At 37.4% G+C, this 23,842-nt stretch overlaps 1 protein-coding gene across 6 annotated transcripts in view; it reads right to left on the minus strand.

Annotated features, from left to right (window-relative positions):
- Window positions 1–23,842, minus strand: part of PLA2G4A (phospholipase A2 group IVA) — a 193,912-nt gene that overhangs the window by 126,866 nt on the left and 43,204 nt on the right. For all 6 annotated transcript variants that reach the window (XR_003427981.1, XM_027082990.1, XM_027082989.1 and 3 more), the window contains exon 2: window positions 16,669–16,771. Coding sequence is in view for 5 of the 6 variants with exons in the window: in XM_027082990.1 (XP_026938791.1) it covers window positions 16,669–16,701 (33 nt within the window). In the remaining variant the exon portion in view is untranslated. The remainder of the gene's footprint in view (window positions 1–16,668; window positions 16,772–23,842) is intronic.

Consider the following 23,842-nt stretch of genomic DNA (forward strand, 5'->3'; position numbering starts at 1 on the left):
TCTCCTTTATCCCCGTCCTCTCTGAGTGAAAAACAGATGCCCTCCGGCGACCTATACGCAGAGGTGGGGCCAAATCCAAAGCTGAGGCCAAGGAGCTGTACAAACAAAGAAGAGAAAGGGAAATTCCTCCCAGTAGCCTCCGGAGCAGTGGATTAAATCTTCACAATCAACTTGATATACCTGTATCACTGGAATACCTGAATAGACAATGAATCATCCCAAATGTGAGGCAGTGGACTTTGGGAGCAACTGTAGACTTCAGGTTTGCTTTCTGCATCTAATTTGTTCCTGGTTTTATGTTTATCTTCGTTCAGTATTTAGAGTTTATTATCATTGGTATATTTGGTTATTAATTTGGTTGCTCTCTTCCTTTTTATATATATAGATATAGATACAGATATTTTTTTCCTTTTTCTCTTTCTGTGAGAGTGTATGCTTCTTTCTGTGATTTACTCTGTATAGCTTTTCTTTTACCATTTGTCCTACGGTTCTGTCTGTCCATTTTTATTTATTTTTTTCTTTCCTTATTTATTACCTTTTAATTTTTCTACTTTTTAATAATTCTTTTATTTTAATAAATTTATTTTATTCTTTCTTTCTTTCTCCCTTTTCTTCTGAGCCGTGTGGCTGACAGGGTATTGGAGTTCTGGCTGGGTTAGAGGCCTGTGCCTCTGAGGTGGGAGAGCTGAGTTAAGGACATTGGACCACCAGAGACCACCTGGCTCCATGTAATATCAAATGACAAAAGTTCTCCCAGAGATCTCCATTTCAACGCTAAGACACATCTCCACTCAATGACCAGCAAGCTACAGTGCTGGACACCCTAAGCTAAACAACTAGCAAGACAGGAACACAACCCCACCCATTAGAAGAGAGGCTGCTAAAATCATAATAAGCTCACAGACACCGCAAAACACACCACCGGATGGGGTCCTGCTACCAGAAAGACAAGATCCAGCCTTACCCACCAGACCACAGGCACCAATCCCCCCCACCAGGAAGCCTACACAACCCACTGAACCAACCTTAGTCACTGAGGGCAGACACCAAAAACTTGAGAACTATGAACCTGCAGCCTGTGAAAATGAGACCCTAAAAACAGTAAGCTAAGCAAAATGAGAAGACAGAGAAACACACAGCAGATGAAGGAGCAAGGTAAAAACCCATCAGACCAGACAAATGAAGAGGAAATAGGCAGTCTACCTGAAAAAGGATTCAGAGTAATGATAGTAAAGATGATCCAAAATCTTGGAAATAGAATGGAGAAAGCACAAGTAATGTATAACAAGGACCCAGAAGAGCTAAAGAGCAAACAAACAATGATGAACAACAAAATAAATGAAATTAGAAATTCACTAGAAGGAATCAATAGCAAAATAACTGAGGTAGAAGAATGGATAAGGGACCTGGAAGATAAAATAGTGGAAATAACTATGGCAGAGCAGAATAAAGAAAAAAGAATGAAAAGAATTGAGGACAGTCTCAGAGACCTGACGGACAATATTAAATGCACCAACATTCGAATTATAGGGGTCCCAGAAGAATAAGAGAAAAAGAAAGGGACTGAGAAAATATTTGAAGAGATCAGAGTTGAAAACTTCCCTAATATGGGAAAGGAAATAGTCAATCGAGTACAGGAAACGCAGAGATTCCCATGCAGGATAAATCCAAGGTGAAACATGCCAAGACACGTATTGATCAAACTATCAAAAATAAAGTACAAAGAAAAAACATTAAAAGCAGGAAAAACAACAAAAAACATACAAGGGAATCCCCAAAGGTTAACAGTTGATCTTTCAGCAGAAACTCTGCAAGCCAGAAGGGAGTGGCACAATATATTTAAAATGATAGAAGGGAAAACCCTACAACCAAGATTACTCTACCCAGCAAGGATCTCCTTCAGATTCGACAGAGAAATTAAAACATTTACAGACAAGCAAAAGCAAAGAGATTTCAGCACCACCAAACCAGCTTTAAAACAAATGCTAAAGGAATTTCTCTAGGCAGGAAACACAAGAGAAGGAAAAGACCTACAATAAAAATGCAAAACAATTAAGAAAATGGTAATAGGAACATACATATCGATAATAACCATAAATGTAAATCGATTAAATGCTCCAACCCAAAGACATAGACTGGCTGAATGTATACAAAAACAAGACCTATATATATGCTGTCTACAAGAGACCCACTTCAGACCTAGGGAAACATACAGACTGAAAGTGATGGGATAGAAAAAGATATTCCATGCAAATGGAAATTAAAAGAAAGCTGGAGTAGCAATTCTCATATCTGACAAAATAGACTTTAAAACAAAGACTATTACAAGAGAAAAAGAAGGACACTACATAATGATCAAGGGATCAATCCAAGAAGAAGATATAACAATTGTAAATATTTATGCACCCAACATAGGAGCACCTCAATACATAAGGCAAATGCTAACAGCCATAAAAGGGGAAATCGACAGTAACACAATCATAGTAGGGAACTTTAACACCCCACTTTCACCGATGGACAGATCATCCAAAATGAAAATAAATAAGGAAACACAAGCTTTACATGATACATTAAACAAGATGGACTTAATTAATATTTATAGGACATTCCATACAAAAACAGCAGATTACACTTTCTTCTTAAGTGCTCATGGAACATTCTCCAGGATAGATCATATTTTGAGTCACAAATCAAGCCTTAGCAAATTTAAGAAAATTGAAATTGTATCAAGTATCTTTTCTGACCACCACACTACAAGACTAGATATCAATTACAGGAAAAATATGTAAAAAATACAAACACATGGAGGCTAAACAATACACTACTAAATAACAAAGTGATTACTGAAGAAATCAAAGAGGAAATCAAAAAACACCTAGAAATAAATGACAATGAAAACACACGACCCAAAACCCATGGGATGCAGCAAAAGCAGTTCTAAGAGGGAAGTTTATAGCAATACAATCCTACCTTAAGAAACAAAAAACATCTCAAATAAAGAATATAACCTTACACCTAAAGCAATTAGAGAAAGAAAAACAAAAACAACCCAAAATTAACAGAAGGAAAGAAATCATAAAAATCAGATCAGAAATAAATGAAAAAGAAATGAAGGAAACAATAGCAAAGATCAATAAAATCAAAAGCTGGTTCTTTGAGAAGATAAACAGAATTGATAGACCATTAACTAGACTCATCAAGAAAAAAAGGGAGAAGACTCAAATGAATAGAATTAGAAATGAAAGAGGAGAAGTAACAACTGACACTGCAGAAATACAAAGGATCATGAGAGATTACTACACGCAACTCTATGCCAATAAAATGGACAACCTGGAAGAAATGGACAAATTCTTAGAAATGCACAACCTTCCGAGACTGAACCAGGAGGAAACAGAAAATATAAACAGACCAATCACAAGCACTGAAATTGAGACTGTGATTAAAAATCTTCCAACAAACAAAAGCCCAGGACCAGATGGCTCCAGAGGCAAATTTTATCAAACATTTAGAGAAGAGCTAACACCTATCATTCTCAAACTCTTCTAAAATATAGCAGAGGGAGGAACACTCCCAAACTCATTCTACTAGGCCACCGTCACCCTGACACCAAAACCAGACAAAGATGTCACAAAGAAAGAAAAATACAGGCCAATATCACTGATGAACATAGATGCAAAAATCCTCAACAAAATACTGGCAAACAGAATCCAACAGCACATTAAAAGGATCATATACCATGACCAAGTGGGGTTTATCCCAGGAATGCAAGGATTCTTTAATATACACAAATCAATCAATGTGATAAACCATATTAACAATTTTAAGGAGAAAAACCATATGATCATCTCAATAGATGCAGAAAAAGCTTTCGACAGAATTCAACACGCATTTATGACAAAAACTCTCTAGAAAGTAGACATAGAGGGAACTTACCTCAACATAATAAAGGCCGTATATGACAAAACCACAGCCAACGTCATTCTCAATGGTGAAAAACTGAAACCATTTCCTCTAAGATGAGGAACAAACCAAAGTTGTCCAATCTCACCACTATTGTTTAACATACTTTTAGAATTTTTAGCCACAGCAATCAGAGAAGAGAAAAATATAAAAGGAATCCAAATCAGAAAAGACAAAATAACGCTGTCACTGTTTGCAGATGACTTGATACTATACACAGAGAATCATAAAGATGCTACCAGAAAACTACTAGAGGTAATCAATGAATTTGGTAAAGTAGCAGGATACAAAATTAATGCACAGAAATCTCTTGCATTCCTAGACACTAATCATGAAAAATCTGAAAGACAAATTAAGGGAACATTCCCATTTACCACTGCAACAACGAATAAACTACCTAGGAATGAACCAATCTAAAGAGACAAAAGACCTGTATACAGAAAACTATAAGACACTGATGAAAGAAATTAAAGATGATACAAACAGACGGAGAGGTATACCATGTTCTTGGATTGGAAGAATCGACATGGTGAAAATGACTATACTACCCAAGGCAATCTACAGATTCAATGCAATCCCTATCAAACTACCACTGGCATTTTTCACAGAACTAGAACAAAAAATTTCACTATTTGTATGGAAACACAAAAGACCCCAAATAGCCAAGGAATGAAAAATGGCTCAGAAGTTTTTAAAAAGAACCAAATCAAAATTCAAGAACTGAGAAGTAAACTTCGTGACCTTCTAAGGATTTCTAATCTGTGCTCTGTGGTGAAGAAGCAGAAATATGGACCTTACTTTAAATGTGTGTACTTCTGCCTCAGGTTAGAGGCTTGTGGCAAGGAATGGCTGGTATAGGGAAAAGGCTAGAAGCTTATTCCTAACTGCCCTCTTCCTTACTTATCTAGAATTTGATAGTGCTCACAAAAAATATGCTATTTGCTGTTCATTGCAGCTCTATTTACAATAGCCAGGACATGGAGGCAACCTAAGTGTCCATCGACAGATGAATGGATAAAGAAGATGTGGCACATATATACAATGGAATATTACTCTGCCATAAAAAGAAACGAAATTGAGTTATTTGTACTGAGGTGGATGGACCTAGAGTCTGTCATACAGAGTGAAGTAAGTCAGAAAGAGAAAAACAAATACCATATGCTAACACATATATATGGAATCTAAGAAAAAAAAAAGGTCATGAAGAACCTAGGGGTAAGACGGGAATAAAGACACAGACCTACAAGAGAATGGACTTGAGGATATGGGGAGGGAGATGGGTAAGCTGGGACAAAGTGAGAGAGTGGCATGGACATATATACACTACCAAATGTAAGATAGATAGCTAGTGGGAAGCAGCCGCATAGCACAGGGAGATCAGCTCTGTGCTTTGTGACCACCTAGAGGGGTGGGATAGGGAGGATGGGAGGGAGGGAGACACAAGAGGGAAGAGATTTGGGATCATATGTATATGTATAACTGATTCACTTTGTTATAAAGCAGAAACTAACACACCATTGTAAAGCAATTATAGTCCAATAAAGATGTTAAAAAAAAATGCTATTTGCCATAAAACTCATTATACCTTTGTGCAGTGATTTTGTAATAGTTTTGTCACCTTTACATTTCTGATTTCCCAGCAGCACTATCTCACATTCTGATGCCCCCTAGAAATACCCTACCTTATTAAGATTCTAAAGAAGCTTGGAGATACACCAGAAATACATCTACACGTGGAACAACTCCTACAGAACACCTACTGAAAGCTGGCAGAAGACCTCAGACCTCCCAAAAGGCAAGAAACTCCCCACATACCTGGGTAGGGCAAAAGAAAAAAGAATAAACAGAGACAAAAGAATAGGGACTGGACCTGCACCAGTGGGAGGGAGCTGTGAAGGAGGAAAGGTTTCCACACACTAGGAAGCCCCTTCACGGGCGGAGACTGCGGGTGGCGGAGGGGGGAAGCTTCGAGGCCGCGGAGCAGAGCGCAGCAACAGGGGTGCAGAGGGCAAAGCGGGTAGATTCACACACAGAGGATCGGTGCCGACCGGCACTCACCAGCCCGAGATGCTTGTCTGCTCACCCACAGGGGCAGGCGGGGGCTAGGAGCTGAGGCTCAGGCTTCATTCGGAGCGTACGGAGAAGACCGGGGTTGGCGGCGTGAACACAGCCTGCAGGGGGTTAGTGCACCACGACTAGCCGGGAGGGAGTCCGGTATAAAGTCTGGACCTGCCGAAGAGGCAAGAGACTTTTTCTTACCTCTTTGCTTCCTGGTGCGCGAGGGGAGGGTCGAGCGCTGCTTAAAGGAGCTCCAGAGACGGGTGCCAGCCGCAGCTAAAAGCACGAACCCCAGAGACGGGCATGAGACGCTACGGCTGCTGCTGCCGCCACCAAGAAGCCCATGTGCGAGCACAGGTCACTATCCACACCCCCCTTCCGGGGAGGCTGTGCAGCCCGCCACTGCCAGAGTCCTGGGATCCAGGGACAACTTCCCCGGGAGAACGCACGGCGCGCCTCAGGCTGGTGCAACGTCACGCCGGGCTCTACCGCCGCAGGCCCGCCCCGCACTCTGTGCCCCTCCCTACCCCGGACTGAGAGAGCCAGAGCTCCCGAATTAGCGGCTCCTTTAACCCCGTCCTGTCTGAGCGAAGAACAGACGCCCTCCTGTGACATACACGCAGAGGCAGGGCCAAGTACAAAGCTGAGCCCCTGTGGGCTGTGAGAACAAAGAAGAGAAAGGGAAATCTCTCCCAGCAGCCTCAGAAGCAGCGGATTAAAGCTCCACAATCAACTTGATGTACCCTGCATCTGTGGAATACATGAATACACAACGAATCATCCCAAATTGAGGAGGTGGACTTCGGGAGCAAGATTTATGATTTTTTCCCCTTTTCCTCTTTTTGTGAGTGTGTTATGTGTATGCTTCTGTGTGAGATTCTGTCGGTATAGCTTTGCTTCCACCATTTGTCCTAGGGTTCTGTCCGACCATTTTGTTTTGAATTTTTTTTCTTAATAATTATTTTTTATTTTAATAACTTTATTTTATTTTACTTTATCTTCTTTCTTTCCTTCCTTCCCTCCTTCCTTTCTTCCTCCCTCCTTCCCTCCCTCCCTCCTTCCCTCCTTTCTTTCTTTCTACTTCTACTAATTCGTTCTTTCTACTTTTTCTCCATTTTCTTCTGAGCCGTGTGGATGAAAGGCTCTTGGTGCTGCAGCCAGGAGTCACTGCTGTGCCTCTGAAGTGGGAGAGCCAACTTCAGGACACTGGTCCACAAGAGACCTCCCAGCTCCACATAATATCAAATGGTGAAAATCTCCCAGAGATCTCCATCTCAACACCAGCACCCAGCTTCACTCAACGACCAGCAAGCTACAGTGCTGGACATCCTATGCCAAACAACTAGCAAGACAGGAACACAACCCTACACATTATCAGAGAGGCTGCCTAAAATCATAATAAGTCCACAGACACCCCAAAACACACCACCAGACGTGGACCTGCCCACCAGAAAGACAAGATACAGCCTCATCCACCAGAACAGAGGCACTAGTCCCCTCCACCAGGAAGCCTACACAACCCACTGAACCAACCTTAGCCACTGGGGACAGACACCAAAAACAACGGGAACTACGAACCTGCAGCCTGCAAAAAGGAGACCCCAAACACAGTAAGATAAGCAAAATGAGAAGACAGAAAGACACACAGCAGATGAAGGAGCAAGATAAAAACCCACGAAACAAATGAAGAGGAAATAGGTAGTCTACCTGAAAAAGAATTCAGAATAATGATCGTAAAGATGATCCAAAATCTTGGAAATAGAATAGACAAAATGCAAGAAACATTTAACAAGGACCTAGAAGAACTAAAGAAGAAACAAGCAATGATGAACTACACAATAAGTGAAATTAAAAATACTCTAGATGGGATCAACAGCAGAATAACTGAGGCAGAAGAACGGATAAGTGACCTGGAAGATAAAATAGTGGAAATAACTACTGCAGAGCAGAATAAAGAAAACAGAATGAAAAGAACTGAGGACAGTCCCAGGCATTAAACGCACCAACATTCGAATTATAGGGGTTCCAGAAGAAGAAGAGAAAAAGAAAGGGACTGAGAAAATATTTGAAGAGATTATAGTTGAAAACTTCCCTAATATGGGAAAGGAAATAGTTAATCAAGTCCAGGAAGTGCAGAGAGTCCCATACAGGATAAATCAAAGAGAAATACGCCAAGACACATATTAATCAAACTGTCAAAAATTAAATACAAAGAAAACATATTAAAAGCAGCAAGGGAAAAAAAACAGATAACACACAAGGGAATCCCCATAAGGTTAACGGATGACCTTTCAGCAGAAACTCTGCAAGCCAGAAGGGACTGGCAGGACATATTTAAAGTGATGAAGGAGAAAAACCTGCAACCAAGATTATTCTACCCAGCACGGATCTCATTCAGATTTGATGGAGAAATTAAAACCTTTACAGACAAGCAACAGGTGAGAGAGTTCAGCACCACCAAACCAGCCTTAAAACAAATGCTAAAGGAACTTTTCTAGGCAAGAAACACAAGAGAAGGAAAAGACCTACAATAACGAACTCAAAAAAATTAAGAAAATGGAAACAGGAACATACATATCGATAATTACCTTAAATGTAAATGGACTAAATGCTCCCGCCAAAAGACACAGTTTGGCTGAATGGATACAAAACAAGACCCATATATTTGCTGTCTACAAGAGACCTACTTCAGACCTAGAGACACATACAGACTGAAAGTAAGGGGATGGAAAAAGATATTTCATGCAAATGGAAATTAAAAGAAAGCTGGAGTAGCAATTCTCGTATCAGACAAAACAGACTTTAAAATAAGGACTATTACAAGAGAAAAAGAAGGACACTACATAATGATCAAGGGATCGATCCAAGAAGAAGCTATAACAATTGTAAATATTTATGCATCTAACATAGGAGCACCGCAATACATAAGGCAAATACTAACAGCCATAAAACAGGAAATCGACAGTAACACATTCATAGTAAGGGACTTTGACACCCCACCTTCACCAATGGACAGATCATCCAAAATGAAAATAAATAAGGAAACACAAGCTTTACATGATACATTAAACAAGATGGACTTAATTGATATTTATAGGACATTCCATCCAAAAACAACAGAACACACATTTTTCTCAATTGCTCATGGAACATTCTCCAGGATAGATCATATCTAGGGTCACAGGTCAAGCCTTGGTAAATTTAAGAAAATTGAAATTGTATAAGTATCTTTTCCAACCACAACGCTATGAGATTAGATATCAATTACAGGAAAAGATCTGTAAAAACTACAAACACATGGAGGCTAAACAATACACTACTTAATAACGAAGTGATTACTGAAAAAATCAAAGAGGAAATGAAAAATACCTAGAAACAAATGATAACACAGACATGACGACCCAAAACCTATGGGATGCAGCAAAAGCAGTTCTAAGAGGGAAGTTTATAGCAATACAATCCTACCTTAAGAAACAGGAAACATCTCGAATAAACAACCTAACCTTGCACCTAAAACAATTAGAGAAAGAAGAACAAAAAAACCCTAAAGCTACCAGAAGGAAAGAAATCATAAAAATCAGATCAGAAATAAATGAAAAAGAAATGAAGGAAACGATAGCAAAGATCAATAAAACTAAAAGCTGGTTCTTTGAGAAGATAAACAAAATTGATAAACCATTAGCCAGACTCATCAAGGAAAAAAAAGGAGAAGATTCAAATCAATAGAATTAGAAATGAAAAAGGAGAAGTAACAACTGACACTGCAGAAATACAAAAGGTCATGAGAGATTACTACAAGCAACTCTATTCCAATAAAATGGACAACCTGGAAGAAATGGACAAATTCTTAGAAATGCACAACCTGCCAAGACCGAATCAGGAAGAAATAGAAAATATGAACAGACAAATCACAAGCACTGAAATTGAAACTGTGATTAAAAATCTTCCAACAAACAAAAGCCCAGGACCAGATGGCTTCACAAGCGAATTCTATCAAATATTTAGAGAAGAGCTAACAGCTATCCTTCTCAAACTCTTCCAAAATATAGCAGAGGGAGGAACACTCCCAAACTCACTCTATGAGGCCACCATCACCTTGATACCAAAACCAGCCAAGGATGTCACAAAGAAAGAAAACTACAGGCCAATATCACTGATGAACATAGATGCAAAAATCCTCAACAAAATACTAGCAAACAGAATCCAACAGCACATTAAAAGGATCATACCCCATGATCAAGTGGGGTTTATTCCAGGAATGCAAGGATTCTTCAATATATGCAAATCAATCAATGTGATACACTGTATTAACAAACTGAAGGAGAAAAACCATATGATCAACTCAATAGATGCAGAGAAAGCTTTCAACAAAATTCAACACCCATTTATGATAAAAACCCTGCAGAAAGTAGGCATAGAGGGTACTTTCCTCAACATAATAAAGGCCATATATAACAATCCCACAGCCAACATCATCCTCAATGATGAAAAACTGAAAGCATTTCTACTAAGATCAGGAACAAGACAAGGCTGCCCACTCTCACCACTCTTATTCAACATAGTTTTGGAAGTTTTAGCCACAGCAATCAGAGAAGAAAAGGAAATAAAAGGAATCCAAGTTGGAAGAGAAGAAGTAAAGCTGTCACTGTTTGCAGATGACATGATACTATACATAGAGAATCCTAAAGATGCTACCAGAAAACTACTAGAGTTAATCAATGAATTTGGTAAAGTAGCAGGATACAAAATTAATGCATTCCTATACACTAATGATGAAAAATCTGAAAGTGAAATCAAGAAAACACTCCCATTTACCATTGCAACAAAAAGAATAGAATATCTAGGAATAAACCTACCTAAGGAGACAAAAGACCTGTATGCAGAAAATTATAAGACACTGATGAAAGAAATTAAAGATGATACAAATAGATGGAGAGATATACCATGTTCCTGGATTGGAAGAATCAACATTGTGAAAATGACTATACTACCCAAAGCAATCTACAGAGTCAATGCAATCCCTATCAAACTACCAAAGGCATTTTTCACAAAACTGGAACAAAAAATTTCACTATTTGTATGGAAACACAAAAGACCCCGAATAGCCAAAGCAATCTTGAGAACGAAAAACGGAGCTGGAGGTATCAGACTCCCTGACTTCAGACTATACTACAAAGCTACAGTCATCAAGACAGTATGCTACTGGCACGAAAACAGAAAGATAGATCAATGGAACAGGAGAGAAAGCCCAGAGATAAACCCACGCACATATGGTCACCTTATCTTTGATAAAGGAGGCAGGAATGTACAGTGGAGAAAGGACAGCCTCTTCAATAAGTGGTGCTGGGAAAACTAGACAGGTATATGTAAAAGTATGAAATTAGATCACTCCCTAACACCATACACAAAAATAAACTCAAAATGGATTAAAGACCGAAATGTAAGGCCAGACACTATAAAACTCTTAGAGGAAAACATAGGCAGAACACTCTATGACATAAATCACAGCAAGATCCTTTTTGACCCACTTCCTAGAGAAATGGAAATAAAAACAAAAATAAACAAATGGGACCTAATGAAACTTAAAAGCTTTTGCACAGCAAAGGAAACCATAAACAAGACGAAAAGACAACCCTCAGAATGGGAGAAAATATTTGCAAATGAAGCAAGTGACAAAGGATTAATCTCCAAAATTTATAAGCAGCTCATGCAGCTCAATACCAAAAAAACAAACAACCCAATCCAAAAATGGGCAGAAGATCTAAATAGACATTTCTCCAAACAAGATATACAGACTGCCAACAAACACATGAAAGAATGCTCAACTTCATTAATCATTAGAGAAATGCAAATCAAAACTACAATGAGATATCACCTCACACCAGTCAGAATGGCCATCATCAAAAAATCTAGAAACAATAAATGCTGGAGAGGGTGTGGAGAAAAGGGAACACTCTTGCACTGCTGGTGGGAATGTGAATTGGTACAGCCACTATGGAGAACAGTATGGAGGTTCCTTAAAAAAACTACAAATAAAACTACCATATGACCTGCAATCCCACTACTGGGCATATACCCTGAGAAAACCATAATTCAAAAAGAGTCATGTACCAAAATGTTCATTGCAGCTCTATTTACAATAGCCAGGAGTTGGAAACAACCTAAGTGTTCATCATCGGATGAATGGATAAAGAAGATGTGGCACATATATAAAATGGAATATTACTCTGCCATAAAAAGAAACGAAATTGAGCTATTTGTAATGACATGGATAGACCTAGAGTCTATCATACAGAGTGAAGTAAGTCAGAAAGAGAAAGACAAATACCATATAACACAAATATATGGAATTTAAGAAAAAAAATGTCATAAAGAACCTGGGGGTAAGACAGGAATAAAGATACAGACCTACTAGAGAATGGACTTGAGGATATGGGGAGCGGGAGGGGTAAGCTGTGACAAAGTGAGAGAGTGGCATGGACATATATACACTACCAAATGTAAGGTAGATAGCTAGTGAGAAGCAGCCACGTAGCACAGGGAGATCAGCTCGGTGCTTTGTGACCGCCTGGAGGGGTGGGATAGGGAAGGTGGGAGGGAGGGAGATGCAAGAGGGAAGAGACATGGGAACATATGTATATGTATAACTGATTCACTTTGTTATAAAGCAGAAACTAACACACCATTGTAAAGCAATTATACTCCAATAAAGATGTAAAAAAAAATGCTTGTGTACATAATGATTTATTATTTATAAAAGCCCCGTGGAACAGACACAGCAGGTACTACTCATACTTCATATGAAGCAGCTAAAAGTCAGTTTAAGTGCTCAAGAGCACGTAACTAAAGTCTGGAACTACCACTAAAACACTAGTTCTTTGATTACCTACACCAGTGTTTTTTCCCCCCCACCCTGTGACCATAATAATCTAGAATAATAGCTTTCTACTTTTTTGGTAACATTTCCAGTCATCCTACAATGACCTTTTTCAAATATCCCTGTAGTTTAGCAGGCAGTCATGCTCGCATACCCAGGTGGTTGACCTCAGTGTGGACACGAACTCAGTTTTCCGTGGATGTGGGACAGTGGCCCTCCATTGCTAATTGGTGGTGGGAAGAGCTCTAGATTTTTTTTCACTCCAGGGAAGTGACTCATCTTTTCAGAGTAAAAAGATGGAAATTTTTATAAGTATTTTATATTTGATCTATCTTTGCAAGATTGATATCTTCCTGGTCCAAAAGAACTTCAGTAGATTCTGGAGACACAAATACACAAATACCCTTCAGGATGGAAAGTACCTCAGAACAACTCTAGACATATGGGAACTGCATTGTGCCCTATATATATTACTCCATTTTCTCCTACGTTCTTAAAAGTTGGCACCATTGGAAACAAGAGAACTCGCTGCATCAGCCCACATGATTCTCCAACATGTCCCTGCATTACAGGTGTGGTGAGGGTGAGTCCAATCTTCACCGCCTTGAGGCAGCCAAAACTGTGTCGACCTGTCTGGCACCCTTCATTACTAGTAAGTTGGCTTAGTTTTCCCCATCTTTCCTTTTTAATAAAAGTATTCTCAGTTATATAGTTTGAAAAGTATCCTTCTGTGATAACTAGGGCAGGAAATTTTGTCACTAAAAAAATTTACACACACACATGCACAGTTTTTTTTCACACACACAGCAAAAACAAGCATGAATGAAAGTATAAAGCTCTTAGGACCCTCTCATTGAAAAGGGCTATACACCGGAACGCTAAATGATTGTCCAATTCTGATGCTGGAGAAGGTCAAGAAAAATGTGTTACAGATATGTGGTTTTAGCATGCTTCATCATATTAAGATGCCACATAGGTAATTATTATGGCCTAAATATTTGTCTATAGTTAACCAAATTTGCAAGAAAAGGTGACAGAAATGAGTCTTAAAACATCCAGATGCAATTTGGTTTTAAACATGCTCTGCCGTGTTAAAAAAAGAAACTAAATGGCCTGTTAATATGGCCATCTGACATGAGACATGTGAGGCCTGCATAGCAGTTAGTAATAAGGCCTGGTCATATTAGGCAGAAAAGTGAAGGTCATTTGAAATAATAATTTCTTTGAAATGTGTTATGCTCCAGCCATACCGAAATTCTTTCATTTCCTTACAACATGTACTTTCTCACCTCCAGACTACTTCACATATGCTTTTCCCAATCCAGAAAAGTCATTTTCTCTCTCTTCACCTAACTTCTACTATACCTTCAGGTCTGTGCTTCCATGTCACTTCCTTTAGGAATTCCAGAAGGATTCCTGTTATTAGTTATTCATGTTGTATATTCCCAGAGTAATCTTCATTGTTCCTATCAGAGCCCTTAAAGTTATTATAAATTATTTTTCTGCTAGACATAAGCTCAGTTCAAGGATTATTTTGATTTCCCAGTGCCTACTGACAGGGAGTAGTACACAATGGGCATTCAATAAATGGTGATAAGTGCTCAGAAAAAAATATTAAAATAGATTTGCAGATAAACTGAATTGAAAGTATAAATGTTAAGATTTAGAATTATTATTGGTCTTTATCTCAAGCTCAGGGCTATACACCTTAACCTTATCTTCCTTCTCAGTTTCAAGTGCCAGATTTCATTGAATTCTCTGAGTTATAGAAATTATCCATCTCTCTTGAGGTGGTAGGGTAAGAAAAAACTAATCTGCACCTACCCTCAATGTTAAAATTCATCTACAGAACACCATAACGGTGGAAGGAAAACTGGAATTATTCACTGATAACAGGAATGTGTAAGTTGAAAATCTAAAAAAACTTCAAACTATTAGAATTAATAAAGAAATTCTGTAAGTTCACTGGATCTATAAAAAACACTTGTATTTCCATGTAAATACAACGTTAGCTTTTTAGTTTCTAGTGAAACATTAGTTTAACATTAGTTTCATGATTGTAAATAGATTGGAAGATTCAATATTCCTATCATGTCATCTCTCCCCTAATCCATCTACAGAATAATTTCAGTATTAATAAAAATCGCAGCATTTGTGTGTGTGTGTATGTGTGTGTGTGTGTATATTGACAAATTGATTTCAAAACCTATATGGAAGTGCAGAGGCCTAAGAAAAGCCAAGACAATCTTGAAGAAGAAAAAGTTGGAGGATTCACACTACCATATATAAAGACACATTTCAAAGCTATAGACATTAAGAAAGATTGGTACTGGGGCAAACAAAGACTAATAGACCAATAGAAAAGAAAAGAAACCAAGCCACACATATATGGTTGCCTGATATTTAGCAAAGGTACCATTGCCATTCGGTGAGGACATGAGGGTTATCAGTAGACTAGATAAATAGTTTGTGGTATACTGTATCAGATAATGAGATACTACAAGGCAATGTAGAAGTGTGGAATTCTGCTACTCACAATAACATGAATGAATCTCGCAGACAAAATGTTGAATGCAGGCATCTACATGAGGGTCAAGAACAGGAAACCTGATCTTTGGTAATAGAAGACAAATATTGGTTAGTTTTGTGGAGTTTATTGACTGGAAGGGACATGAACAACTCTTCTAGGGTACTTATAATGTGTATTTTTATCTGTATGATGGTTTCATGGTTTCATGTAAAAATCCATCAAGCTGAACAATTAAAATGTATGCACTTTATATATGCTATGTCTCAGTTTAAAAAAGGAGTCAAACATTAAGAGAAGCTTGCAAAAAAAGAAAACTTTTAAGGAGTTTTAAGAAGAGGAGAATGACCAACAGAGACGGGGATGGGGGAGGGGACCTGAAGAATCCATTTGATTCAGCACCAAAGAGGCCCTTGATGAGACCTTTCCATAAAGTGGAAAACCTGAGTCCAGTTTTCAATGATTCAAGCTGTGAATGGAAGAAAGAACTACAAAAAGTTATGGTACATTAATCCTTGCTATCCAAGCAGGGAAAGAAAGATGATGGCAGCTCGAAAGGGTTGTAGGGTAAGAGAAGAGTGTTTCATTCTGAATAAAAATGAGGCTTTGTATTATTCCTTAACATCCATAAAAACTATTTCTAGTCCATATAAATCTAACTGGATCTCAAGTGTTAAATTCAGCAAAGAAATTTTTCTCCTCTGCTTTTTTGATCAGAAGAAAGAGTGTACCCTTCCAACAGAGTTTGGAAAATTACATACCAAAATTTGAATTATTCAACTTTTTATTAAAAATTGCCCACCTATAAAAGAGTTTGTTTAAATACATCTAACTAAGGGAGAGTTTACAAAGTTAATTACTCTGAAAATGCACACCAAAATATAGCCCTTAAATCAATAATTATTTTATCTTCTCTCTGTCAATTCATGTGAAGTGTGCAGGCTGATAATTGCTGAGTGATAACTACACTTTTTACTGTTCCATGAATGTTCAATACTGTTACATATATTTTGGTATTTTTTCCCTCCAAGTCCCTCTTTTCTGTAAACTTACAGTGATAAAAAGAGATGAGTTACTTTTATTACAGATTCTACCTTATTTGAAACACACTAAGTTCATATGATTTTCATAAAAAGTCCAAGGCTTTTCATAGAGTTTTATACTTTACTAGCAACATCAGCAATACTCATGCACAAAAGTATGTCTGCCCCCTCCCAGAAGAATATATAAACAGTAAATGACTTACTATAATGTGCTGATAAGGATCTATAAATGACATGTTGATTTCAATTACAGGAAATCTCTTCACACTTCAAAAGTCTTCTCTGGCACTCTAGCTTCTTTAAAACCTACAAAATAAACAATCCTTATTGTTAAGCCTTCTCTTGGATGTATTCCCAAGATTTAGATGATAATGGGTGTGAACCTTAGGAAGTAAAACTCTACCCAAGGGAACCAGTTAGATTGAGGTCCTTAATTGTTTATATGCATGGGTATACTCACATAATTTAGGAAAGGATAAACATATTCTGATAGTACTTCTTAATTTCCATATTTCTTTCTTCAAATTTATTCTGTGAGTAATTATTGGGAAACTCCAGGATTTTTTTTTTCCATTTGCCAAGTATTTCATGAGAAATATATTGAAATTACAGAAAATTAAAATTGTTTTTGTACTATTTATAATTTAAAAACCACATGCCACTGTTTGTTTTCTTAACTGGATCAGTATTACACAAATTCACAATAAAAAAGGAACATTTTTCACTTTAGCTATTTGTTAAGAATTTTAAAAACATATTCATGTTAAATTTCAATTTTAATGCTGATGTTTTAAAAGAAATGTTTGTTCATTCTGAAGTACCAGTTTAACTTGAAAGCAGCTAAATGAAATATTAAACAATTAGAAACAGTGCTGTACAAAATGATGGAAACAAGCAAAAAGTGGAACTAGAGAATAACCCGAGACCTGATCTCTGGAAAGGAGCTAACTATAGAAGGTGAGGCGGAATGAATTTAGAATATAGTGTTCCAGGCGGGCAATTTGAGGAACTGAGAGAAGACAAGTGGCTGGTGAATGGTGAGCAAGAGTGAAAATGGCTTATGATGAGTTTGGAAATAATAGTCATGGACAGATCATGTAGAGCCTTGTAGGCAACTGTTCACTAGATATAGCCCACCCATTCTCCAGGACACAGCTTAAATGTCACCTTGACAGAGAAGCCTTCCATGACCTTCAGAATACGTTTGGTCTGCCTGTCACTGGTTCCATTTATACCTTGTACTTCTCTTTCAAGCCTTTCATTCCACTTATACAATGTCTGCCTTTCCTGAGAGAATTAAAGATGCATAAAGTTGGTGACCACATTTATCTTGTTCAAAGAGTTATCCATCCCTACGGCCTAGCGCTATGCCTAAAAATATAGTAGGTTCAGGATAAATATTTGTTGGATAGATGGGTGGATGGATGGATGGATATTACATTATGTCAGGTTTATGTATGAACGAAATTCACAGACTAGCACTGACACTCTCTTTTGATGTCTCTCTTTTTCATTCCTAACTATCCTTAACGTCAAAGGATGTTAAATATCACTCTCTAATTAAAAAAAAAAAAAGCAGAATAAGTGAAATTCCAGAAGGTGTAAGACTAGTACTCAAAATGTTTAGAGGAAGTTTGTTACTGGCGCCCAAAGTTTGGTGTCAGCAACTTTATTTCCTCTTCTCATTTCTAGCAACTCCATTCATAACCCCTGTGTTTACCACCCAACTATTCACCACTACTACTGTCACTACCATATCCTGCATCAAGACCTGGATAGAGGCTCTCTATATATTAAAGCCAAAAGTGGGAAGCATGTGTACAACAGCTAACTGCTCAGGTCTATTAGGTTAGAAACTACAAGGCAAATAGATATTTAAAAACATCGCTCATGGCACTTTATCCTAGAGCAACATCCTTTTGTTCTTTAAATCCATTCAGGGGTATCTCTTTTCCTACCTTACTAAGCTTAAAAATAAAAACAAGAATGGAAAATAACTGAGCTGATACAGAGTCTGAACATTGTAGGGGAAGACTCCATAGAACGAGCAGAGGAAAGTCACTAAAACAAACAAACAGCAACAGTAAACTTCCCAGAGAAAGGATCAGAATCCATGAGTTGCTATAATATATAATCTAAAATACCCAGTTTTCAGCAACAACAACCACTAGAAACAAAAAAGAAAAACAGGAAATTGTGACCTCATGAGCCACACACAGGGAAAAAAGCAGTCAATAATAACTATCTCTGAAGGACCCCAGATTATGAACTTAAGAAATATTTCACAGCATCTGTTATACGTTCACAGAACTAAAGGAAAGCATGAACTAAAGGAAAGTATGTTGCAATAACATATCAAATAGAAAATAGCAATAAAGAAATACAGACATTAGAAAAAATAACCAAATGGAAAATCTGGAGTTAAAACATAACTGAGGACTTCCCTGGTGGCACAGTGGTTAAGAATCTGCCTGCCAATGCAGGAGACACAGGTTCGAGCCTTGGTTGGGGAAGATCCCACATGCCGCAGAGCAACTAAGTCCATGCACCACAACTACTGAGCCTGTGCTCTAGAGCCCACGAGACACAACTACTGAGCCCGTGTACTACAACTACCGAAGCCCATGCGCCTAGAGCCCGTGCTCTGCAACAAGAGAAGCCACTGCAATGAGAAGCCCGCGCACCGCAATGAAGAGTAGCCCCCGCTGGCCTCAACTAGAGAAAGCTCACACGCAGCAACGAAGACCCAACACAGCCAAAAAATAATAATAATAATTAATTAATTTTAAAAATAACTGAAAAATTTATTAGAAAGGATAAACAGATGTGAGCTTGTAGAAGAATCAGTGAATTGAAAGGTGCCTCAATAGAGATTATTCAATCTGAAGAACAGAAAAATAAAATTAAAATAATGAAGGAAAATGAACAAAGCCTCAAAGACTGGGGACAACATCAACTACACTAATGTATATGCAAGTGGAATCTCAGAGGGGAGAGAAAAAAAGGAAAGAAAAAATATTTGAAGAAATAATGGCTGAAAATTTCCCAAATTTGATTAAAAACATGTTGAAAAGCTCAACCAGTTCCAAGTGGGAAAAATACAAAGAGATCCAAACCTAGACATATTCTATGTGTTGAGTTCTATCTGTTGAGTATCCAAGACAAAAATAAAATCTTGGAAGTTACAGAAGAAAAAAGGTTCATCATGTACAAGGTAACCAAAATAAGATTAATAGATGACTTCTCATCAATGGAGCTTGAAGGCAACTGGACGACATATTCAAAGTGCTGAAAGAATAAAACTGTCAACCAAGGATACTATATCCAATAAAATTATCCTTCAAGAAAAGAAGAAAAAAAAAGACATTCCCACATCAATACAGACTGAGATAATTTTTTTTGCTAGGAGATATGCATTACAAGAAATAGTGGAAAACATTCAGGTTGAAAGGAAGTGACACCAGATAGTAACTCAAATCCACACAAAGAAATAGAGAGCACTGATACAGGTAAGTATATAGAAAATTTTAAATGATGGTATAAATACATATATTTTTTCTCTTCTCTTAACTGATTTAGAAGTCAATTACATAAAATAATAATAAAATTGTGTTGTTGGACTTAAAGATGTAATATATATGAAAATAATAGTACAAAAGAGGGGAAGAAATTGGGGCTATAACAGAGTAAGGAAAGAACACAAGATGGTAATTGAATCCATAGGAAGAAAGAAATTGTAAATAAATACATCAATATAAAATATTTTATAAATACAATTTTTCTCTTTTCTTCTTAATCTTCTTTAAAAGAAAAGGAATATGTAAAGCAATAAATTACAATACTGTATTGTTGGGTTTACAACATATATAGAATTAATATATATGATAATAACAGCACAAAGGAGTGGGGAGGGATTGGAACTATGTTAGAGCAAAGTTTCTATATTTTACTGGAATTATTATTTGCATAAAGTAGATTGTAATAAATTAAGGTGCACCTAGAAATAATTCCTAGAGTAACCACTAGGAAAATCACTCAAAAATATATTAAACATAACATATATTAAAACATCAACAAAGGAACTAAAATGGTCTGCTAGAAGATACCAACTTAACACAAGGAACAGAGGAACAAAAAAAGGAATGAGACATATAGAAAACAGAAAGCAAAATGGCAGAGGGAAATCCAACCATAACTATAATATAGTAGTCCCTTCTTATCTGCTGTTTCCCTTTCCAAAGTTTCAGTTACCTGTGGTCAACTGAAGTCCAAAAATATTAAGTGGAAAATTCCAGAAATAATTCATAAGTTTAAAATTTTGCACTGTTCTGAGCAACATGATGAAATCTCATAATATCCTGCTCCATCCCACCCGAAACATGAATCATCCCTTTGTCCAAAGTATTCTACCCATTAGCCACTTAGTAGCCATCCTGGTTATAAAACTGACTGTTGCAGTATCTCAGTGTTTGAATTCAAGTAACCCTTATTTCACTTAATAATGGTCCCAAAGCACAAGAGCAGTGATGCTGGCAATTCGGATATGCCAAAGAGAAACTGTAAAGTGCTTCCTATAAATGAAAAGGTGAATGTTCTCAACTTAAGGAAAGAAAAAACAAATTGTATGCTGAGGGTGCTAAGATCTACAGTAGGAAGGAATCTTTTATCTGTGAAACTGTGAAGAAGAAAAAAGAAATCCGTGCTAGTTTTGCTGTCACACCTCAAACTGCAAACGTTACTGCTACAGTGCCGATAGGTGCTTAGCTAAGGTGGAAAAGGTATTAAATTTGTACCATAAAATACTTTGAGAGAGACCAAATTCATATAACTTTCATTACATATATTGCTATAATTGTTCTATTTTATTATTAATTATTGTTGGTAAACTCTTACTGTGCCTAATTTATAAATTAAACTTTATCATAGGTATGAATAAGAAAAAACATAATATATGTAGGATACAGCATACCTGAGATTTCAGGCATCCACCAGGAGTCTTTGGAACATAACCACTGCAGATAACTATAATATTAAATGTGAATGAATTTTACTCTCCAATCAAAAGGCAGAGGTTGTCAGGCTCGATAAAATCTAATACATACAAAAGACTAATAAAATCCAAATAAGGTTTGTAGCTAATATCATTCTATCAATGTCAGTTTCCTGGTTTTGATAATGAACTATGGCCATTCAAGATATTATATTTGGGAAATCTGGGTAAAGAATATATGGAAGTTTTTTTGCAATTTTTCTTTGATGTGGACCATTTTTTTAAAGTCTTTATTAAATTTGTTACAATATTGCTTCTGTTTTGTGTTTTGGTTTTTTGGCTGTGAGGCATGTGGGATCTCAGCTCACTGACCAGAAGTCAAACCCACACCCCCCACATTGGAAGGCAAAGTCTTAACCACTGGACCGCCAGGGAAGTTCCATATTTTTGCAATTTCTTACCTTAAATTATTTCAAAATAAAAAATTAGTTTAAAAGTCCAATACACAAGGATAGATGTAATTTATATGTACAATTTTCATTCCAAAGTTATGTTCAAAAGAAGTAACAAAGGAGTCATATGGGAAAATTATTGGGTAAGGTTCACTTTCTTCAGAATAAAATCATTGGTCATTATTGCCAGACAGTGATGACATTTTCAGTCCCAGTTACAAATAGGCACCCATTCATCCTTTTTCTCCCTAAACTGTTAATAGTAACAGTAGGTATTTTAGGTTCTGTGAAATTAAGGCATTTCTGTCCACCTAGCCACATTAAATACCAGGAAAATATCTTTCCCCAAACAACTAGCTTAGCCTGGAAACATTATTGCAACTAATTTGCATAACCACTATCATGAATGATGTATCATGAATGATTTCATGAATGAATACTCATAAAACAGCAGTTTTGGGTTTTTTTGTTTTTTATAACTAAGCTGAATAACCAGTCTTTGTGAGTATACAGTCTTTTAAGTCTGAAGCAAGAGATATGAAGCTCATAATTTCTTTTTTTTTCCTTGGCTGCCCTGTAATTAGAAACTTCCTGAACACTAATGAAAGGGAAATGCAGATACACTTTTCAACACACACTTGCCTGTGCAATGCAACTGCTGACTTTCAGTGAATGCTTCATATTGTGTGGTCTGTCCAAAACCCTGTTAGTCATGTTGTCAGGGCAAGATGGACTTCTCTGGGAAAGGTGAAAAAAAACCAAAAAAACAAAACACAGACTAGAGTGTTTTGTCATTCTCTTTCCCTGCCTAGAGTTACACGACAACAGGAAAATAAGAGGTTATCACAAGTATACCACAGAGATATTGCAGGTTTGGTTCCAGACCACCACAACAAAGCAAATATCTCAATAAACCAAGTCACAAAAATTTTTTGGTTTTCCAGTGCATTTAAAAGTTATGTTTACATTGTAATGTAGTCTACTGAGTGTGCAGTAGCATTGTATACAAAAGAACAATGTACAAACCTTAATTTAAAATACTTTATGGCTAACCATCATCTCAGCCTTTAGCGAATAATAATCTTTTGCTGGTGGAGGGTCTGGCCTCGATGTTGATGGCTGCTGACTGATCAGGATGGTGGTTTCTGAAGGTTGGGGCAATTTCTTTTTTGTGTGTGTAGCAATTTCTTAAAATGAGACAACGATGAAGTTTACTGCATCAATTGACTCTTCTTTACAAGAAGAATTTCTCTAGGGCATGCAATGCTGTTTGAGAACATTTTACCCACAGTATAACTTCTTTCAAAATTGGAGTCAAGGGACCTCCCTGGTGGTCCAGTGGTTAAGAATCAGCCTTCCAGTGCAGGGAACATGGGTTCGATCCCTGGTTGGGGAACTAAGATCCCACATGCCGTGGGGCCACCAAGCCCATGCACTGCAACTACTAAGCACACAGGCCACAACTAGAAAGCCCATGCACCACAACTACAGAGCCTGCATGCTGCAACTACTGAGCCTGCGTGCCACAACTAAGACCCAACACAGCCCCCTCCAAAAAATTAAATAAATAAATATTAAAACAAAATGAAATTTGAGTCAATCCTCTCAAACCCTGCTACTGCTTTATCAACTAAGTTTATGTAATGTTTTAAACTTTTTACTATCATTTCAACAATCTTCATAGCATCTTCACCAGGAGTAGATTCAATCTCAAGAAACCACTTTCTTTGCTCATCCATAAGAAGCAACTCCTCATCCTTTCAAGTTTTATCATGAGATTGCCGAAATTCAGTCACATCTTCAGGCTCCACTTCTAATTCTAGTTCTCCTGTTATTTCCACCACATCTGCAGTTACTTCCTCCACTGAAATCTTGAACTCCTAAAAGTCATCCATGAAGGTTAGAATCAACTTCTTATAAACTTCCTTTAATGTT

Source organism: Aethalodelphis obliquidens, unplaced genomic scaffold (assembly GCF_003676395.1).
Source record: "Aethalodelphis obliquidens isolate GAN/ISIS:26980383/991018 unplaced genomic scaffold, ASM367639v1 scaffold48, whole genome shotgun sequence".
Taxonomy (NCBI): domain Eukaryota; kingdom Metazoa; phylum Chordata; class Mammalia; order Artiodactyla; family Delphinidae; genus Aethalodelphis; species Aethalodelphis obliquidens.